Genomic DNA, 19,976 nt, shown 5'->3' on the forward strand with positions numbered 1-19,976 from the left:
GCCCGCCAAGGTGGCGAGGGTATTCCCCTTTTCCCCGCTTACTTTCATAATATTGTCACTAAACAGTGGGGTGATCCAAAACGCACTTTTGTGGTCCCTAAGTGTATTGCGATGCGGTATCCTTATGATGATTCCCTGCTTAAAAAAGTGGATGGTACCACCTGTAGTGGACTCGCCAGTTTCCAGGTTGAATAAAGCCAGCTTAATTCCGGTTGAGGAGTCCCCGGCCTTTAAAGATCCAGCTGATCGGAGGTCGGAAGCTCTGACCCGCCATATGTTCACTGTGGCTGGTTCAGCACTTAGGCTGGCATTTACTATTGCCCTGGTGTCGCAAACTCTGACCGAGTGGGCTAAACTTTTACGCTGGGACCTGGAGGGGGAACAGCTTCCCCCTGCCTTTGGGGAGCTGGCAGATCAGTTGGTCTGGGGGCTACAGTTTGTCTGTGATGCCTCTTTGTATGCAGCTTCCTTGATTTCCAGACTGTCTGTCTCAGCAGTGGTCCTTCGGCGTATTATCTGGCTGAAATGCTGGTCTGCGGATCAGCCTTACCTGATCTTCCATTTGTGGGGGATCGCCTGTTTGGAGCTCCCTTTGGATGACATCATTAGGGGCCTCACAGGGGGGGGAGGAGCCCTGTGGTAGACGGGGGCCATTCTTCTCTGCTCATAAGAGGCCTTTTTGTCCCTCAGGGTTTCAAGATAAGGGATCTAAGCACTTCAGAGCCTCCGCCGGAGGTTCCAGGGGGACCTGGTCTGGCAAGTCACGAGCGGGCTCTTCCAGACCTGCGGACAAGGCTTCCTCTACATGATGGGGGGCCCTCACCCGTATCTGGGGTGGGGGGATGTCTTCGATGGTTTCTGGACCCGTCGACCTCCCTGGTAAAAGACAAGCGGGTCCACCAAGTCATCCAGTCCGGCTACAAGACCGAGTTTGTCTTATCCTCCTGAAAGGTTCTTTCCTTCCAACCTGCGCTTGTCCCCAGATCGCTTACGGGGTCTCTTTGGGGCGGTGCCAGACTTGTTACTTCAAGGGGTGATTGTCCCAGTTCTGACTTCGGAACATTTTTGGGGGTTTTACTCCTGTTTACAGTTCCCAGGAAGGAAGGCAAGGTACGTCAAGTTCTGGACTTCAAGGTGAATAACTGCTTTGTGCGGGTACAGAAGTTCCGAATGGAGTCCATTTGCACGGTAGTGGCGTCCCTACATCATTTTTTCGATTTTGTCTACATCAAGGACGCCTACCTTCACATTCCAGTATGTGTGGGTCACCAGCGCTTCCTCGGCTTTGCCGTGGGCGAGTAGCATTATCGGTTTGTGGCATTACCCTTTGGTCTTGCCTCCGTTCCTCGGGTCTTCACATCACGAAAGTGTTGGCTCCGGTACTAGCATTTTTGCACCAGCGGCGGATCGTGGTACTGGGGTACCTGGACGATCTTCTTCTGTGAGGAGAGTCTCTGACTGCTCTGATGGACAACTTGGAGATTACTCTGCGAACTCTGAGTTCAGTTGGATTCTGAACCTTCAGAGTCTGCACTGGTTCCATCCACAAGACTGGATTATTTGGGTCTGACTCTGGACTCGGCCTCAGCCTCAGCCAGAGTGTTTCTTCTTCTGGAAAAACTCCAGAAATTGCAGGAGGCAATCCAGCTTCTGTTGTCCAGCAGACGGTCATCCCTCCGGGCTTGCATGGGGATGCAATCAAATTTTGTCTGAATCATTGGACATTTCGCCTTCAGGGGTATCCGGTACACATGCAATTGGACAATGCCACGGCCGTGGCCTATGTCAATCGCGAAGAAGTGCCCTGGTGGTTTAGGAGGTAGCTGGTTTTCTAAGGTGGACAGAATGATTCATTCCAGCCCTCTGCTGTACACATTCCAGAGCTGGAAAATTGGCAAGCGGATTAGCTCAGTCGACAGGGGTTGGACCAGGTTGAATGGTGGTTTTGGCGGTGGGAGCCCCCCCTCATCCCTTGTGCTGACTCCTGGATCTTTTCACTTCCTGATCGCCGCACGTGGAGTGCAGATTATCCTGTTTCTGCTGGGTGGTCTTGTGGGGTCCTCACCATCTCTTCTGAGGAACGATTAGGTGCTCTGTTACAGGCGACCGAATAGTGGGGGTGTCCCTTAGTGTTTTTACACCTTTTCTTGTGGGGTCCCCCTATTCACTCATGGAGTCTTTGGAGCACATTTCCCCACCTGATCCCCTCTCAGAGGCTGTGGGGCCCTCCGGGTCCCAACCAACCATCGATGAGCTGACAGCGGTCCTGGAATCCTTTGTGTCCCGGGTGGAGGTGTTTTTTTGCTGACGGCCTAGCAAAAAGCGCCCCCTGCCTTCCCCTGCCTCATCTTTCTCCTCAGATCCTGAATCTGATTCGGCCACCGCAGATGTGGGACACTCTGCTGGGTCTGCGACCACACGCCCTGAGTTCTCAGATATTGAGGATGATTCCTCCACTTCTGCAACTGCGCACGAAAAGGCGCTGGTTGATGCACTGATTGTATCTGTGCGTGAGACCTTAAAAATGGAGGACGCAGCTGAAGCTGCAACGGAGGCGTCCATTCCCTTTGACACTCACAAGCCATCCAGAGCGGCAAAGGTGTTTCCCTTCCCCGCCTATTTTGACAGAATTGTTGCTAAAGAGTGAGAACAGCCAAATGTCCCCTTTTGGTCCATAAGCGATTTGCTATGCGGTAACCCTATGAGGAGTCCCTTCTTAAAAAGTGGACTGTTCCACTGGTGGTGGGCACTCTGGTCTCCAGATTGAACAAAGCAACCATGATTCCGGTTGAAGAGTCCCCGGCCTTTAACCACCTCAATACTGGGCACTTAAACCCCCTTCCTTCCCAGACCAATTTTCAGCTTTTAGCGCTTTTGCATTTTGAATGACAATTGCGCGGTCATGCAACACTGTACCTAAACCAAATTTATGTAATTTTTTCCCCACAAATAGAGCTTTCTTTTGGTGGTATTTGATCACCGCCAGGTTTTTTCTTTTTTGGTGCACAAATAAAAAAAGACCGAAAAGTTTGAAAAAAAAAAAGTTTTTTTGTTTAGGTTATAAAATTTTGTAAATGGATACGTTTTTTTCCTGCACTGATGAGCACTGATGACGCCGCACTGACAGGCACTGATGGGGTGGCACTGATGGGGTGGCACTGATGGGGTGGCACTGATGGGGTGGCACTGATGGGGTGGCACTGATAGGTGGCACTGATATGCAGCACTGATGGGCACTGATAGGTAGCACTGATAGCACTGATATGCAGCATTGGTGGGCACTAATAGGCAGCGCTGATGGGCACTGATAGGCAGCACTTATGGGGACTGATCGGCGGCACTGATGGGCACTGATAGGTGGCACTGATGGGCACTGATAGGCGGCACTGATAGGTGGCACTGATGGGCGGCACTGATCGGCACTGATGGGCACTGATAGGCAGCACTGGTGGGCACTGATAGGCACTGGTGGGCGGCACTGATAGATGGCAATAACGGGCACTGGTGGGCAGCACTGATAGAGGGCATTGGTGGGCAGCACTGATAGGGGGGCACCACTGGCAGGCTCTCTGAGCCCTGTTTGCCATCCCTGGTGGCCATGGTGGGCATCCCTGGTGGTCATGGGTGGGCATCCCTGGTGGCTCTAGTGGCACCCCCTCCCCCCAGGGCTGCACTGGTAATCAATCATCTGATTACCAGCACAGACCCCCCCTGTGATCAGTGAGTAATTAGAAATACTCGCTGATCACCCCTGCTGCAGAATCGATCCTCTTCTCCTCACTGACAGGATCTGTCAGGAGGAGAAGAGATCGACGCCGTTACAACGGCTGTATTGACATTACATGACGGCTGTGATTGGACACAGCCGTCATGTGATCAGGAGGGCCAAATTACAGGCCCTCCTGCCGAGTCTTGTTGCTGCACGTGCCCGCGGCGGCACGATCTCTCTCCTTCTGAAGGACGTTCCGGAATGTCCGATCAGAAGGACGAGACTCCCACCCATCCGTATATGTACAATGGCCCGGGTGGGAGGTGGTTAAGGACCCAGCTGACAGGAAGGCAGAGGCTGTGGCCCGCAATATGTATACCCTGGCTGGTTCAGCACTTAGGCTGGTATTTACCATTATACGGGTGTCGTAAACTCTGATAGAGTTGGCTAAGTTTTCACACCAGGGGGAGCAGCTTCCCCCCTGCCTTTGCTGAGCTGTTGGTCCAGAGGCTGCGCTTTGTCTGTGATGCCTCTTTGGATGAGGCTTACTTAGTCCCTAGGGTCTGTTTCAGCAGTGGTCCTTTGGCGTATTTTATTGCTCTAATGCTGGTCTGCAGACCAGCCTTCTAAGAAGGCCTTAACTGATCTTCCTTTTCAAGTAAATCGCCTGTTTGGAACTACCCTGGATGACATCATTAAGGGTCTCGCATGGCTCCATCCTTCTCGGCTCATAAGTTTTTTTTACACCAACGGGGGATCGTGGTACTGGGCTTCTTGGACGATCTTCTGAGAGCGAAGTCTCCTACTTCTCTGGTGGAAAACCACCATACAAACTCTGAATAAGTTTGGCTAGATTCTGAATTTTCAGAAGTCTGCTCTGGTTCCGTCCGCAAAGCTGGACTATCTGGGTCTGACTCTGGACTTGCCTTAGCCAGAGTACTCCTTCCTCTGGACAAACTCCAGAAACTGCAGGCTGCGATTTGTCTCTTACTGTCCAGCAGATGGTTATCCCTCCGGACATGCATGTGAGTGCTGGGCCTGATGGTGTCTACCTTTTTGAGGCGGTTTTGTTTGCATATTTCCATACAAGGTCCCTGCAGAGGGAGATTCGGACCAAATGGGAGAATACTCCGCAGTTGATGGACAATCCGATCCGGCTGAGCCGGGGAACGAAAGAGTCCCTGATAATGGTGGTTTTGGTCTCCGGCGCTTCGGCTGGGCAAATCCTTCCTCCCCTTGTATAGGACAGTGGTCACCATGGATGTCAGCATGTCCGGCTGGGGAGGCATCGTCGGCAAAAATTCTGCTCAGAGGATATGGACACTGGAAGAGTCCAAACTACCGATCAATGTCCATGAACTCCGAGCGATTAAACTGTGCCTGGAACATTGGACAGGTCATCTTCAGGGAAGCCCAGTGCGCATTCAATTGGACAATGCCGTGGCCGTGGCTTATGTCAATCACCAGGAGGGCACAAGAATTGTCCTGACGGGTCTGGAGTTGGCCCGCATTCTAAGGTGGGCAGAACGTTTCGTTCCAGCCCTCTCCGCCATACACATTCCCGAGGTGGAAAACTGGCAGGCGGACTACCTCAGTTCGCAGGCGTTGGACCAAGGGGAGTGGTCCTTTCATCCGGAGGTGTTTCATTAGTTGTCTCTGGTGGGGCATTCCCGAGGTGGATCTGTTGGCGTTCCGGCTCAACAGAAAGGTCCAGAGGTTTGTGGCTTAATCATGGGATCCTCTGGTGGATGCCACAGACGCGCTGGTGGCCCCGTGGGGTCAGTATCGTCTGATTTACGCCTTTCTTCCTCAAGCTTCTGCCAAGACTTCTATGTGGGATCGAAGCAGAAGGGATTCAGGTCATCTTAGTGTGCCCAAACTGGCCTCGCCAGGCTTGGTACACAGATGTGGTGCGGCTGGTCGCCAACATTCCTTGGAAGCTTCCTCTCAGTGAGGGTCTGTTGTCCCAAGCACCAAACTTCCATCCTGCTTTACAGTTGCTGGCTTTGATGGCTTGGCTGTTGCAGGTGCTGATGGATAGAGGTTTGTCAGTGATTCCAACGCTGTTAAAAGCTAGGAAATCGACTTCTAGGAAGATCTAGCATCGTATGTGGAAGACGTACATTGCGTTGTGTGAGTCTCTTGGTCTTTTTAGGTGGCTTGGATCTTGACCTTCCTTCAATGGGGGGGGGGGCGGGGGGGAGATGAGTATGAGCAGAAACTAGCCTTGAATACTATCATGGGCCAGGTGTCGGCTTTAGCGGTCTTCTTTCAACAGCCCTTGGCTACACATTCCCTGGTGTGTACTTTTCTTTAGCAAGTTTGGCGCTTGGCTTCTCCAGTGCGGTCTCTGTTACCGCCTTGGGACCTCAATTTGGTGCTCTCAGTCCTCCAGAAGCCCCCCTTTGAGAATCTTCAGGAGATTTCCCTGCTAACGCTGTCCCAGAAGGTGGCCTTTTTGTTGGCTAGCCCCCTCTGCGAGCAGGGTGTCCGAATTGGCGGCCTTATCCTGCTGTTCACCTTACTTGGTGGTTCTTCGCCTCTGTCCATCGTTCCTTCCAAAGGTTGTGTTGACTTCCCTGTGTCCCAGGCCAAATCATCCAAAGGAAATTGCTTTGAATGCCTTGGATGTGCTCCAGGTGATTAGAGTCTACCTGGCAGCTATGGAGTCTTTTAGGAAATCAGACTCATTATTTGTGCTCACCGAAGGGCCTTGGAAAGGGTTGCCCTCTTCCTCTGCGACCATTTCCAGATGGATCAGACAGACGGTGGTTCAGGCCTATTCCATCAGGTTCCTCCTTTTCCTGTCAAGGTGCATTCTATTTGGGCGCTCGGTACCTCCTGGGCCTTCCGTCATCAGGTGTCAGTGATGTAGGTTTGCAAGGAGGACACCTGGTCATCAGAGCACACTTTCACAAAGCTCTATAATGTGGATGTGTTGGCATCTGTGGATTCTTCCTTTTGGCCACAAAGTTTTGCAGGCTGCTCTTTAGAAGACCTGGTCCTCTTTGAGGGGCTTTTGTTTTTTTCAGGTGAGCTCCAGTTTAGGTTGAACTCCTGTTTACCTTGTTGGCTATAGTTTAGCCTTGGGAATGTATTTTTTGCTGTTCCCACCCCTCCTGTTTAACACTGCTTTGGGACATCTCAATGGTTAAGAAGATCAGGAGCTGTGTCCGTCAATGAACGAAAGAGAAAAAGGGATTTTTGACTTACCGTAAAATCCATTTCTCTAATGTTCATTGATGGACATTGATGGAAGTTGTAATTTTCTGACACTGCATGTAACAACACTGAGTACCTATAGCAGAGAGAGAAGGAGTATACCCCCTGGGACTGCCCATAGGCATAGCCAGACTTTTTTTCCACCTAGTGTCCTACTTCTGTAGGGGGCAGTATACCCAACGGTTAAGAAGCTCAGGAGCTGTGTTTGTCAAGGAACATCAGAGAAATATATTTTACGGTAAGTAAAAAATACAATTTTTTTCAGTATGTAAGTTTCCTCTTAAAACAGTATGCAAGATGATAGGTTAAAAATTTTTTATTTTTGTTTTATTTTATTATATGTTTTTATTCACTTGTTATTATGCCAAATGGTAATATTCCAGATGATCTTATTATGCAGTGTATTATTCTTGTTTTTAATTAATTCCATAATTTACTTTGTATCAAATGAATTTGCTGTTGTACTCGTATGTATATTTATACATACCGTATGTTATATTTATATTTATGCACCATACATAGTTTACTGGATGGACTGAAAGCTTTTTTGAACCTCCCTTTCTTTTCTCTGGTTTTATGTAGAAGTATGTAGCGTTTTTAATTTGTTTGCTTTATTTAAATTATTTTTTTCTTAATTTTAAATGATCCCAATCGGCTTGCGATCCAAGCAGCTGTTTTTAGTTTCACCTGTATTGCCTACTAGTGCGGGCGACTCCATCTCTCCTTTTTTTTTGATTGGTCCAACAAGACGCATGCTATTAGAATTAAAGATGTTTTGTAACCCAGGGGTGTGTTTGCCTGATGAAGGAGGGGGGACCTCGGAAATGCATTGCAGCCCACCCCCTTGCTTGTTCCTAGTTCCCTGACAGTGACATGTGGGTTCGCCAGGAACGCCGCCGGTTTCCATCTTCTGTGGCAGGTCCCCGATCTGTGGCTCCACCAGTCCATCCAGATTGCTGTCACCTTGCTTTGTTCACTACACCCACCCTGCACACCGGACCTTGGAATTTTCTATTTAAGTGACTCTGGATTAAATTTGAGTTACTATTAACCCCTGCTGATCTGGCACCCTTTCTTTTTATTTTGCTTGAAATTATTTTTGGTGCATGTCTGTCTTTTTCCTTTACATTATATTTATTTCTAAATTTGATCGCTATGAAGTTCCCAAGAGTAAGTCCGCACCAGGGAAATATATTATCCAATTTACATATCTAGCTTTAAAGCTTCAAATATTTTTTTTCTGTGTACAATTTCTGATTGTAAATCTTTATGGGGCAGCCATATTTGCTATGCACATATGTAGGCTGTACTGCCCTTTTAATAAAAATATATATGCATTTCTTTATTATGTTCTGAACTGGTCAGGAAATATGGATTGCATTTGAATATTTACTTTTCACGTGTTTACCAGGCTATCCTATTTTTCTGAGAAAAAACTTTTGTTTTTATAGAGCTCAATAGCTCAAAATCAAATATACACATGCAGCTGAATAATTTAGAGCAGTGATTCACCCTCCATCCCCTTTCCTGTCATTCAGATGGGAGACGCTCCTTCATTTTGAGAGAAAGTAAATGACTTCTGTTGTGCTCCCTTGAGAAAGTCTGTTATTTTCTCTGAATCTTCTGTTATTCATATACCAGGTATCAGATACTCATTTGTAACAGTTTTATAATTGGTGAGAAACCCAAAATTATAAAACATCAGCTTAAAAGTTACACAGTGCTCCTGCTAAGTCTTACTGTTTTTCGCAGAGATTAAAGTGTATCTATGGTCAAAAACGTAAAAGCATATATGCATTTCCACATTGCATTTGAATTATTCCAAGCCTATTCCTATTAATCTGGTCTTTGAGTTTGTAAACTTACTTTGTGATTATCCCCACACATTTAAATCTTGAATTCTGTAACACTTATTTACTTTCTGTGAGTAGGCACAGTTGTGTCACACATTTCAGAGTCTGCCTTTTGAACTACAGAGGTGCTGAGAGGAAGACCTTAAGGAGGCATAGTCAGAACAGAAACACCAGAACTAGTGCACCCATTGGAAGATATCCCCTCTGTTACTGTTTTGGGGACAACCATAAATTTGGAATTTTTTTATTTTCACTTTCGATGATAACTGTAATCAATGCAAATGGAAAGGGTGAATCTCCTTAATGGGCATAGACCGCAATACAAACATGACAAGGGTTCTAATCCCTCTCCACTCTATCCAAAACTAAACTTTTAAACTGCCTTTTAGTTCAAGTTTAGATCCCTTCCACATGGGACGGGCTCTGTTGGAGTCCGCCTACTCGACAGGGAATCCGTCCACTAACCCCCGCTGAGCAGGTGGATGGCAAGTCTGTGTCTGCTCCGCTTATACAGAGTGGACACAGACAAAGCCTGCTCTCCTATGCGAGTGGCCCGATGTAAACCAACCCCTTGTCCGTTTTCACCTAACTGCCATCCGATCCGCCAGACTGATGGGAAACGGATCCCCGGCCTCTGTTTTAAGCAGAGAGGATTGGATGTCGACGGGTGTCAACGGGCACATTTCCGTTGAAACCCACCGCTCCATAAGGGAAACTGGAGGGTCTGATCGGCCTGCTCATGTGAAAGCGGCCTTGCACCAAAAGGATTTTGGTGAAAAATAAAACTTCTGATCTGCATATGGATGACTGTTCTGTTCTTAAACCAGTCAGTCTTTGAGCAGGCATGCTGACTGCACTGTTTGCTGTACAATTAGTCACAGTTAGAGGAAGAATCTAAAACGAGGGCATGAAATCTGACCATGAAAGTATGTTATGTAAAAAGTCTATGCCCATGGCCTGCAGCGCTAGAAGCTATGTACTGTATGTTTTCAAGTAGACTTTACCACAAGAACTACTAATGCATAAACTACGAATATGCGTGAACATTCCCCATAAACATAAACCATTGTATTAGAGCAATTTGGCATTAAATAGCGATTGCATGTCACCTGCTAAAAACATTGCCCCCCTTCCTCAGTACCCTCCCCAAAGACTCTGTACATGTATCACTTCGAACAGCAACATGCATGGAACATTTGCCTATGCTTGCATGGATATCCTGTGGGTTTGTGTATGCAAATATGGGCACATTTAGTAGTTTTCCAGTCTTTCGATCTAAAACTGGCATCATGTGCCTCAGCCGTTTAACTAAAGATAGTGAGAACTGTAGTTTTTCTAACATAGGAATTATATTTGAATGCCAGAAACCACTACAAGGCTTTTCTAATGTACATTTTATATTTTGTAAAATATGTTGCAGTCATTTCTTCTTGTTGTAGTGTTCAAAAGTAGTAGAAAAAAAACTCAAAGTAAAGATGTTACAAGGAATGTTTAGAAATGTTAACTGTCTAAACAGTAACTTAAGGATTTACGTTTGTCTTGGTTCATTACCAGGAGTCGAGACAATGACACGTCTATGAAAGACATGCACAGCCTTTTGGTCCCCATGCATGTTCAGTAGCAGGGGTTGACATAAAAGTAATATAGTGGGAACATTCGGGACATGCACCGTAGTGCCAGTAGATACCATTCTCTCATCACCACTGTACCGACATGAACGTTTCTCATTACTATGGCACCAATGCAAAAACATTAATTTCATATTCATTTCTTTTAATGCATGGGAACATTTTTGCTAAAATATTTCAATTACTCTGTAGCAGGAATCTATTATTTTTTATTTTTTTTAATTAAATCTTATCCTTTCCAACGTTGATAAATGTCTCCCTAAATTATTTAGTAATACATGAGTAATGACCTTTTAGATGATCTACACACTGAGAACATATTGTGCTGTCCTATGCTGATAACAGGTACAATACCTTCAGTTTTGTTCAAAACACCAACACATTAGAGGTTCCAGAAACATTTACTTTGCCAGAGATCTGCAAGGATACCACGGAGCTGATTTACAAACACTTAAAAGTCTCTAAGCCCCCCCACATCCAGACTCAGGACAGTTCTATTCTAGCTGTCAGGAGATGACAGAAGGATAACTGTAGGAGACACGCTTTCTCTCACCGCATATTTACACACGTGTTAAGTTTAACACTTTCAAATGACTCCATTCAAATCGCTTACCTAGTAAAATGAGGTCAGCACACCAAATAAATGCACACTCCTTGCTGGGAACGGACTCTATTAAAAATAATATATTATGTCCAAACATCTTGCCTGCACTGTAAAATGAAGATTATGCATTTGGTGAGAATGAATACCATTTTTTTTTTTCTAAGATGCATCTGATTTTGAGACGTAGCACTTGTCCTTGACTGAGTCACCACAAGTACAAGAATTTCTCATTATTGTCATATTTCAGTTGTCATTTATTTTTTTCAGTAGTGTATTTTGGTTTTATCATATTGTGTGCCTCCATGCCGTCTGCCGTAAAAGATTGAAGTGAGGCAGACACAATTGATCAGAGGTTCAAAACATTGGTGTAGGTGACACAGAAAACCTCCACAACCTAACGCCTTGTTTTAGCTGTCATGTGCTAAAGAAAGGGGGTCTTATCTAGTGTATTGGTTTATTAACACACTTTCAAAATATCATTGGACCATCGTAACAGACACCATTCGCACCTATTACAGCATATATTTTTCAGTAGCACCATGGTGAACTTAATGTCTTTTTATTCTCCCAAAACTATTTGCACTGTTTGTATATATTTGTATATGTACTGTTTGTATCTTTGATGTCATACTCTTATTGCGTTCTCGCAGAGCACGTATGGGTTTTGGAGGAAGCCTGCAATGAACTTGATCTATAAACCTCATCAACTGAGAGTCCTCAACCCTTACATCCTTCGTCAGGTTTCACAGAATCTACTGAATTTTCCCACCAACTTTCCAAAGACAGAAGTAAGTTCATTTGTTTTGTGGCTGGTTACTCTATAGATGCAAATTGGTAACACAGTATTTTGTTGTCTGATGTGTAGTGTCTGGTTTATTATGTCTTCATAAAAATTATGTATTTAGAGGGTTATGGTCATCTTTTAATCCTTATGGTCCTTTAAATTTGATGCAAATGTTTTAAAAGACTGGTAAAAAAAAAAACACTTCTTTTTTAGCATTTAATCATATTCAGAGACTCCTAGTTCTGGTTTTAACATCTCCTTGTATTCCTTAGCATTGAAGCTTCCTGAGCAATACAAGCGGCTGTAGATATCAGGGGATGGACCAATATATACTGGTAGTCTTGCTGTTGCAGAATGCATGTCCAAAAAGTACATTCCCTGTGACCGGGTGTAAAGCCTGGTATACCCTACTAGTTTTAAAAAATAAATAAATAAAACTAACAGCTAAGGTTAGAGCCGCTGTACTAACAATCCGATTTTAGTTCATCAATTTCCTCTGCTGAGCTTTTGTGCGCAGAACACACCGGTCAGCTGACTGGGAGCCGGTTGGCAGACCTTTTTTGGTCATGAGTCTTGCTTCTGCCGGACCAACTGTCGTACACATGGCCCGAATGTTGGCCAGTTTCTATTGAACCAGCCATTGCGGCCCGACATTTGGCCCGTGTGTACTAGACTTCAGTTTGTGACCAGACTAGGTAGCGTAGGCATATACTTCTTGGTTTTAGCTTACCCAGTCAGCAACAGTTGGACAAGGGTTTCATAGATCAGATTTTTTCCAGCGCTGGTATGTTTGGTGTCTTGTAAATCCAGAAACGCTCTTGCCATTTTAATGCCCAGAATACAGAACCAGATTAACCTCTTCAGCCCTGAAAGGTTTACCCTCTTTCATGACCAGGCCATTTTTTTTGCAATATAGCACTGCGTTAACGGACAATTGCGCGGTCGTGTGACACTGTACCCAAATAAAATTGATGTCCTTTTTTTTTTTTTTTTTTTTTTCACAAATAGAGCTTTTGTTTGGTGTTATTTGATCACCTCTGCGGTTTTTATTTTTTGCGCTATATACAAAAAAATTCCAACAATTTTGGAGGAAAAAAAACAATGTTTTTTACTTTATGCTATAAAACATACCCAATAAAAAATAGAATTTCTTCATCAGTTTAGGCCAATATGTATTCTGCTACATGTTTTTGGTAAAAATAAAAAATCCCAGTAAGCATATATTGATTAGTTTGCGCAAAAGTTATAGCGTTTATAAACTTTGGAATATAGTTATGGAATTTTTTTTATTGTTTTTACTAGTAATGGCGGAGATCAGCGATTTTTAGCAGGACTGCGACATTGTGGCCGATAAATCTGACACGAAATGACACTTTTTGGGGACCAGTGACACCAATACAGTGATCAGTGCTAAAAAAAAAAAATATAAAAGTACTGCCACTGTACTAATGACACTGGCAGGGAAGGGGTTAACATTAGGGGCAATCAGAGAGTTAAATGTGCTCCTAGGGAGTGATTTCTAACTGTGCGTCGGATGCTTTTACTGGGGGAAGACAGAGAGCCATGTTCCTACTTAGCAGAAACACAAGATCTCCATCTTCCACACTCACAGCATGGAGCGTCTACGTACATACATAGCGTCTGCCTATGTAAACACTGCCTCTCCTAAGAACGATCGCTGGTTGTCGGTGAACCGGACCCGCTGATTGGCTCCGCTGTGTCCAATCACAGCGGTGGCGGGTTGCTGGCGGCTTGCGCATGCGCCCCCCAGACAGTACAGGTATGTGATTTCGCGCAGAAGGGCCGCCCTGCCGCAGTATATGTATGTGGGGCAGTCCAGAAGGGGCTAAAGGATAAGTTCATGTCTTAGAAAAAATAATAAATGTACATTTCTCTTACGTCCTCTGACAGATGCAACCCTTCCAAGTTTCATCACTATTGGGTAATGGTGCCCTCTGCAGGAACAGGCTAGGCAGTGAAACTTCATCAAAAAGCTTTCACTAGACACACCTTTAGGGGCTGTCCCTTCTAACAGAGCCTACTAATCAGTTTCTTGCTGCCTAGCTCAGGAGTAGGACCTAGGTTTCCCTGCTGGGACTCTGGTCTCAGTTTTTTTTTTTTCTTTGAGAAATGTTTCATTTTTTCTTCACTCACTATCGCTAATTAGTCAGGGAGATCCTCCTGGTGAACTACAACCGACAGCCAGGCTCTAGTTTGTCCTCTAGTTACTTTTCATCGAAGAGACCCGGTAAAACACATTCGTTAAGCTTCAGAGGCATCTTCAAATGTGGTGCAAATGATTGTCCATGTTGCCCTAGGATTATTGAGGGGAAACATTTAGATCTAGCACAAGTGGAAGAGAGTATGGTGAGAAATCTTTCATTAATTGTAATACAAAAATGTGATCTACCTCATCACTTGTGCTATATGTAATGTCCAGTATGTCGGGGGAACAACCTGGCGGTTATGCGACCGCCTGAGAGACCATGTATATAACACCGTCAAACCGTATGATACAAGTGTGGCACGTCACTTCAACAAACATCGTATGGGGAACACAATGGTCATCCATGTTCAGGCTGTAGAGAAGGTGGGTACTCCCAGAGGTGGTGGTGGTGACAGGTTTAGGTCTCTGTAAACGCAAGGTTTATTGGATCTTTCATTTGTGCACTAGAGTTCCACAGGGGTTAAACTGTAAGTGGCACCTTACACATTTTTATTAATAAAGGAGGAGGCTGTTAGTGCCATCAGGAGGGTGTGTTGGTCTGTATCCTTGTATGGTGGTGTGATATATACAGTATCTCACAAAAGTGAGAACACCCCTCACATTTTTGTAAATATTTTATTCTTTTCATATAACAACACTATATAAATGACACTTTGCTACAATGTAAAGTAGTGAATGTACAGCTTGTATAACAGTGTAAATTTGCTGTCCCCTCAAAAAAAAACTCTACACACAGCCATTAATGTCTAAATCGCTGGCAACAAAAGTGAGTACATCCCTAAGTGAAAAAGTCCAAATTGGGCCCAAAGTGTCAATATTTTGTGTGACCACTATTATTTTCCAGCACTGCCTTAACCCTCATGGGCATGGAGTTCACCAGAGATTCACAGGTTGACAATGGAGTCCTCTTCCACTCCTCCATGACGACATCACAAAGCTGGTGGAGATTAGAGACCTTGCGTTCCTCATCTTCCGTTTGAGGATGCCCCACAGATGCTCAATAGGGTTTAGGTCTTGAGACATGCTTGGCTAGTCCATAACCTTTACCCTCAGCTTCTTTAGCAAGGCAGTACTCGTCTTGGAGGTGTGTTTGGGATGTTACCAAGTTGGAATACTGCCCTGCGGCTCAGTCTCTGAAGGGAAGGGATCATGCTCTGCTTCAGTGTGTCACAGTACATGCTGGCATTTATGGTTCCCTCGGTGAACTGTAGCTCCCCAGTGCCGACAGCACTCATGCAGCCCCAGGACTATGACACTCCCACCACCATGCTTAACTGTAGGCAAGACACACTTGTCTTTGTACTCCTCACCTGGTTGCAGCCACACACGCTTGACGCCAACTGAACCAAATAGGTTTATCTTGGTCTCATAAGACCACAGAACATGGTTCCAGTAATCCGTGTCCTTAGTCTGCTTGTCTTCAGTAAACTGTTTGCGGGCTTTCTTGTTCATCATCTGTAGGAGAGACTTCCTTCTGGAATGACAGCCATGCAGACCAATTTGATGCAGTGTATGGTCTGAGCACTGACAGACTGACCCCCAACCCCTTCAACCTCTGCAGCAATGCTGGCAGCACTCATACATTTATCTATTTCTCAAAGACAACCTCTGGATATGACGCTGAGCACGTGCACTCAACTTCTTTGGTCAACCATGGCAAGGCCTATTCCTAGTGGAACCTGTCCTGTTAAACCTCTGTATGGTCTTGGCCACCATGCTGCAGCTCAGTTTCAAGGTCTTGGCAATCTTCTTTTAGCCTAGGCCATCTTTATGTAGAGCAAATATTATTTTTTTCAGATCTTCAGAGAGTTCTTTGCCATGAGGTGCCATGTTGAACTTCCAGTGACCAGTGTGGGAGAGTGAGAGCGATAACACCCAATTTAACACACCTGCTCCCCATTCACACCTGAGACCTTGTAACACTAATGAGTCACATGACACCGGGGGAGGGAAAATGGCTAATTGGGCCCAATTTGGAAATTTTCACTATGGGGATGTACTCACTTTTGTTGCCAGCGGTTTAGACATGGCTGTGTGTTGAATTATTTTGAGGGTACAGAAAATTGACACGGCTATACAAGCTGCACACTCACTACTTTACATTGTAGCAAAGTGTCATTTATTCAGTGTTGCCACATGAAAAGGTATAATAAAATATTTACAAAAATGTGAATGGTGTACTCACTTTTGTGAGATACTGTGTATATATATATATATATATATTTCATGCAATTTATGCTTTATCCCTCACCTGTCTGGTGTGTCCCTTGGCCTTCATGATGCTGTCTGTTCACTAAGATTATCTAACAAACCTCTGAGGGCTTCACAGAACACCTGTATTTATACTGAGCTTAAATTACACACAGGTAGCGTATTTACAAATTAGGTGACTTCAGAAGCCAGTTGGTTCCACTAGATTTTAGTTAAGGGTATCAGAGTAAAGGGGGCTAAATACGAATGCACGTCACACTTTTTAGATTTATTTGTAAAAAATTTGGAAAACTATTTATCATTTTCCTTCCACTTCACAATTATGTGCCACTTTGTGTTGGTCTATCAGATAAAATCTCAATAAAATACATTTACGTTTTTGGTTGTAACATGACAAAACGTGGAAAATTTTCAAGGGGTATGATTATTTTTCAAGCACTGTATACAGAGTGATATTTTTTGTAAGCAAACAATGCTTGCATCTATCTCCACATGCCGACCGCAAAGCATGTATATATACATTGCACTTTGCTAGTGGTTTACTGGGTATATGGCTAAAGCTATCAGCCATCAAAAAACAAAAATTGTATTTAAATAACTGCTGCTCAAATACTGTGTGGCATAAAAAATTGCAACAATTGGCATTTTATTCCCTAGTGTCTCTGCTAACAAAAAATAAATATAAATATATAATATTTTGGGGTCATAAATATTTTTCTATCAAAAAATTCTGTTTTAAACTTGTAAACAAAAGTGCCAGAAAAGTCTTAGTTTTCAAGTGTATGTGTGTGTATATATATATATATATATATATATATACAGAATATGTACTTTTCTATTTTATTTACATCTAATTTAAACCATTTTGTAGAAGGCTATATTAAAGTGATTGTAAAGACTTTTTTTTTTTTTCGAATAAAATAACAAACGTTTTATGCTTACCTTCTCTGTGCAGTGGGTTTGCACAAGGCAGCCCAGATTCTCCTCTTCTTGGGTCACTCTTCGGTTCTCCTGGCCCCTCCCTCCTGCCTAGTGCCCCCACAGCAAGCAGCTTGCTTTGGGGGCACCTGAGCCGACCTGCAGCTCTGTGCATCCATTCAGACACGGAGCTGCCCTTTCAGTCCCGCCCCTTGCTCTCCTGATTGGCTAACATAGATTGCAATAAGATAAAAAAACCTTCTGACTTTACAACCCCTTTAAAAGGAAAAATAAATTAACCAAAGAATTAATAGAGTTTTTAGTGAATGAAGCCTTTTGTGTTCTATCCATGCACAGGCCTGTGTAGTAAATATAGGGAAGTATTAACACAACAAATAAAATTAATATACAAATATGGGAAAGTAGCCTTTGTGCCATGAATAGGTTTTTATTAATTGTACCCTTTTCAGATAACATTCAGTAGTCTATTGTTCTCTAGTTGAGATCTTCATCTTAGCAGTCTGAGGCTGGAAGGACAAGTTGGCACATGTACATCCCCGCTGGCTGGCTGCGGTTCCTAATGCAGACATTAATGGTAGTGACTTATTATGATTACCTCTTTGTGTTTCAGCAGATGTTTGCAATGTTCTCAGTTTACATGTGCTGTTTGAAGTCGTCATTAAAAATCGTATTTGTATATTTTACACTTAACAGGTTAAAGAAAAATCATTTTTTTATAGTTACACATTAAACATACCTTTATGACTGCTAATATAATCAAGGTTTATATATTTTATTATTTTTTTTCACTTCCATGAGTACCTTTTATGCACACAGTATTTGTTAGCACAACCAAGGTAAAGAAAGGAGAGCAATGAGGATGAAATTAAAGCGTTTGTAAACATCCCCCCCTCCCCCCTAAAATATATCATGTTATTCTTATCTGCTCTGCAATGGTTTTGCACAGAGCTGCCCTGAACCTCCTCTTCTGGGGTCCCCCGCTAATGCTCTTTAGGCCCCTTTCCAACGTGCTGTCTGTAAATGGATCCTCATCCATTATATCAGTTTACAGCCGCATCCCTCCTTATCCGTTTTTTAAAACTGATTAAAGCTCTATTTTTCTCCTGTTGTTATTATTATAATTTCAGGTTCTTATATAGCGCTGTCAATTTACGCAGCGCTTTACATATACATTGCACATTCACATCAGTCCCTGCCCTCAAGGAGCGTACAATCTAAGGTCCCTAACTCACATACATACATACACATAGTAGGGCCAATTTTATACAGGATCCAATTAACCTACCAGCATGTCTTTGGAGTGTGGGAGGAAACCGACGCAGGCACAGGGAGAACATGCAAACTCCAGGCAGGTTTGTCGTGGTTGGGATTCGAACCAGCGACCCTCTTGCTGCTAGGTGAAAGTGCTTACCACTACACCACTGTGCCTGCGGATCGGGCGAAAAATGGATGTAAACTGACAAATGGTCAGTTTTTCATCCCTTTTTGCATTGGTAGTGGATGTAAAAAAAACTGATGAGCACTGATGAAAAATGGATGAAAAACTAATGAGCACTGATGAAACATGGATGAAAAAACGATGACCACTGATAAAAAAACTGATGAATACTTCATCCATTTTGAAGTGACTGAACGATCCGCATGTGTGAAAGGGGCCTAGCTCCTTCTCTGCTCCATGGGAAGCTCCTTCCTACGGTGTCACATGTGCGGGCTTGCTCCCGAGCTAGGCTATTTGTGTGCGGCTCTGCCCCACCCCCCACTCCCTCCTCACTATATTTGACTGACAGGGGTAAGAGCCAGCTGCTGAAAGTTTTTTTTACATTAATGCATGAAGTGAATTAATGTAAAAAGCCTTATGACTTTAGGACCACTTTATTTTGGGAAAAGTTAAAGTGCCGCCCCTAGTGCTTTTTTTTGGCTAAACAAAAACACCTGAAGCTGTAAAACGCTTGTAATGCACTTCTAAAAAGCGGCAAAGAAGCTTTAAAAAACACCATTAAATCAATACTCAGTTGTGAATGGAGCCTTAGTGGGGTCTAATTGACAGTCATTTTTAACTGCAGTGATGAGAAAATTCAAAGTAACACGACAATGTTTTTTCAAATTAATACATTTCTAACAGTGTATGGCCTCTTTCACACGGGCGTTCCATATGTCCGTATATCACCCCATCCGTTTGCGGGTAATATACGGACATAATGCATGTCAATGGGATAGCGGATGTCAGCGGATGACCATCCGCTGACATCCGATTTGCGTCCTTTCAGTTCTGTTCCCTTTTTTTTGGAACGGAACAGAACCCTATTTTTCTTCCGTTTTAAAAAACGGAAAGGATGCAAAATCAGATGTCAGCGGTGTCATCCACTGACATCCGCAATCCCATAGACATGCATTATGTCCGTATATCATCCGCAAACGGATGGAATGAAATGCGGACATACGGACCGGATAACACAAGTGTCACCCGTGTCTGTAAAAAAAAAGTGCCGGAGCGGATCGAAATACAGTCCGCTCCGTGTGAAAGAGGCCTATGTGTTTTTTTTTTTTTTTTGTTCAGGAAATTACTTTCATTGAGAAACGAATGTTATAGGCAAATGAAATTTTCAAGTACTTTTGAATGACATTGAATGTACTAATGAGAATTTTCGTACAAATGTTCATACATCTACCAGTGTATGCTAACTTTACAGATCATGGCTGTCAGAGCTGAGGATGAGGAAGCTGCGCGTGTAGGTGTGTTAAACTACTTGTAGTCGCATTTACTGCGACAGTGTGGGCCAGCTGTGCAGAATCCTGACT

The 19,976-nt window shown here is 44.0% G+C and overlaps 1 protein-coding gene across 2 annotated transcripts in view; it reads left to right on the forward strand.

The window, feature by feature from the left end:
• The window catches only part of ST3GAL6 (ST3 beta-galactoside alpha-2,3-sialyltransferase 6), a 323,183-nt gene that overhangs the window by 295,216 nt on the left and 7,991 nt on the right, over nt 1–19,976 (forward strand). For both annotated transcript variants that reach the window (XM_082245491.1, XM_082245492.1), the window contains one exon: nt 11,667–11,804. In XM_082245491.1, the coding sequence (XP_082101617.1) occupies nt 11,667–11,804 (138 nt within the window). The remainder of the gene's footprint in view (nt 1–11,666; nt 11,805–19,976) is intronic.

The sequence above is a fragment of the Pelophylax lessonae genome, assembly GCF_965119305.1.
Source record: "Pelophylax lessonae genome assembly, chromosome: 2".
In the NCBI taxonomy this organism is placed as follows: domain Eukaryota; kingdom Metazoa; phylum Chordata; class Amphibia; order Anura; family Ranidae; genus Pelophylax; species Pelophylax lessonae.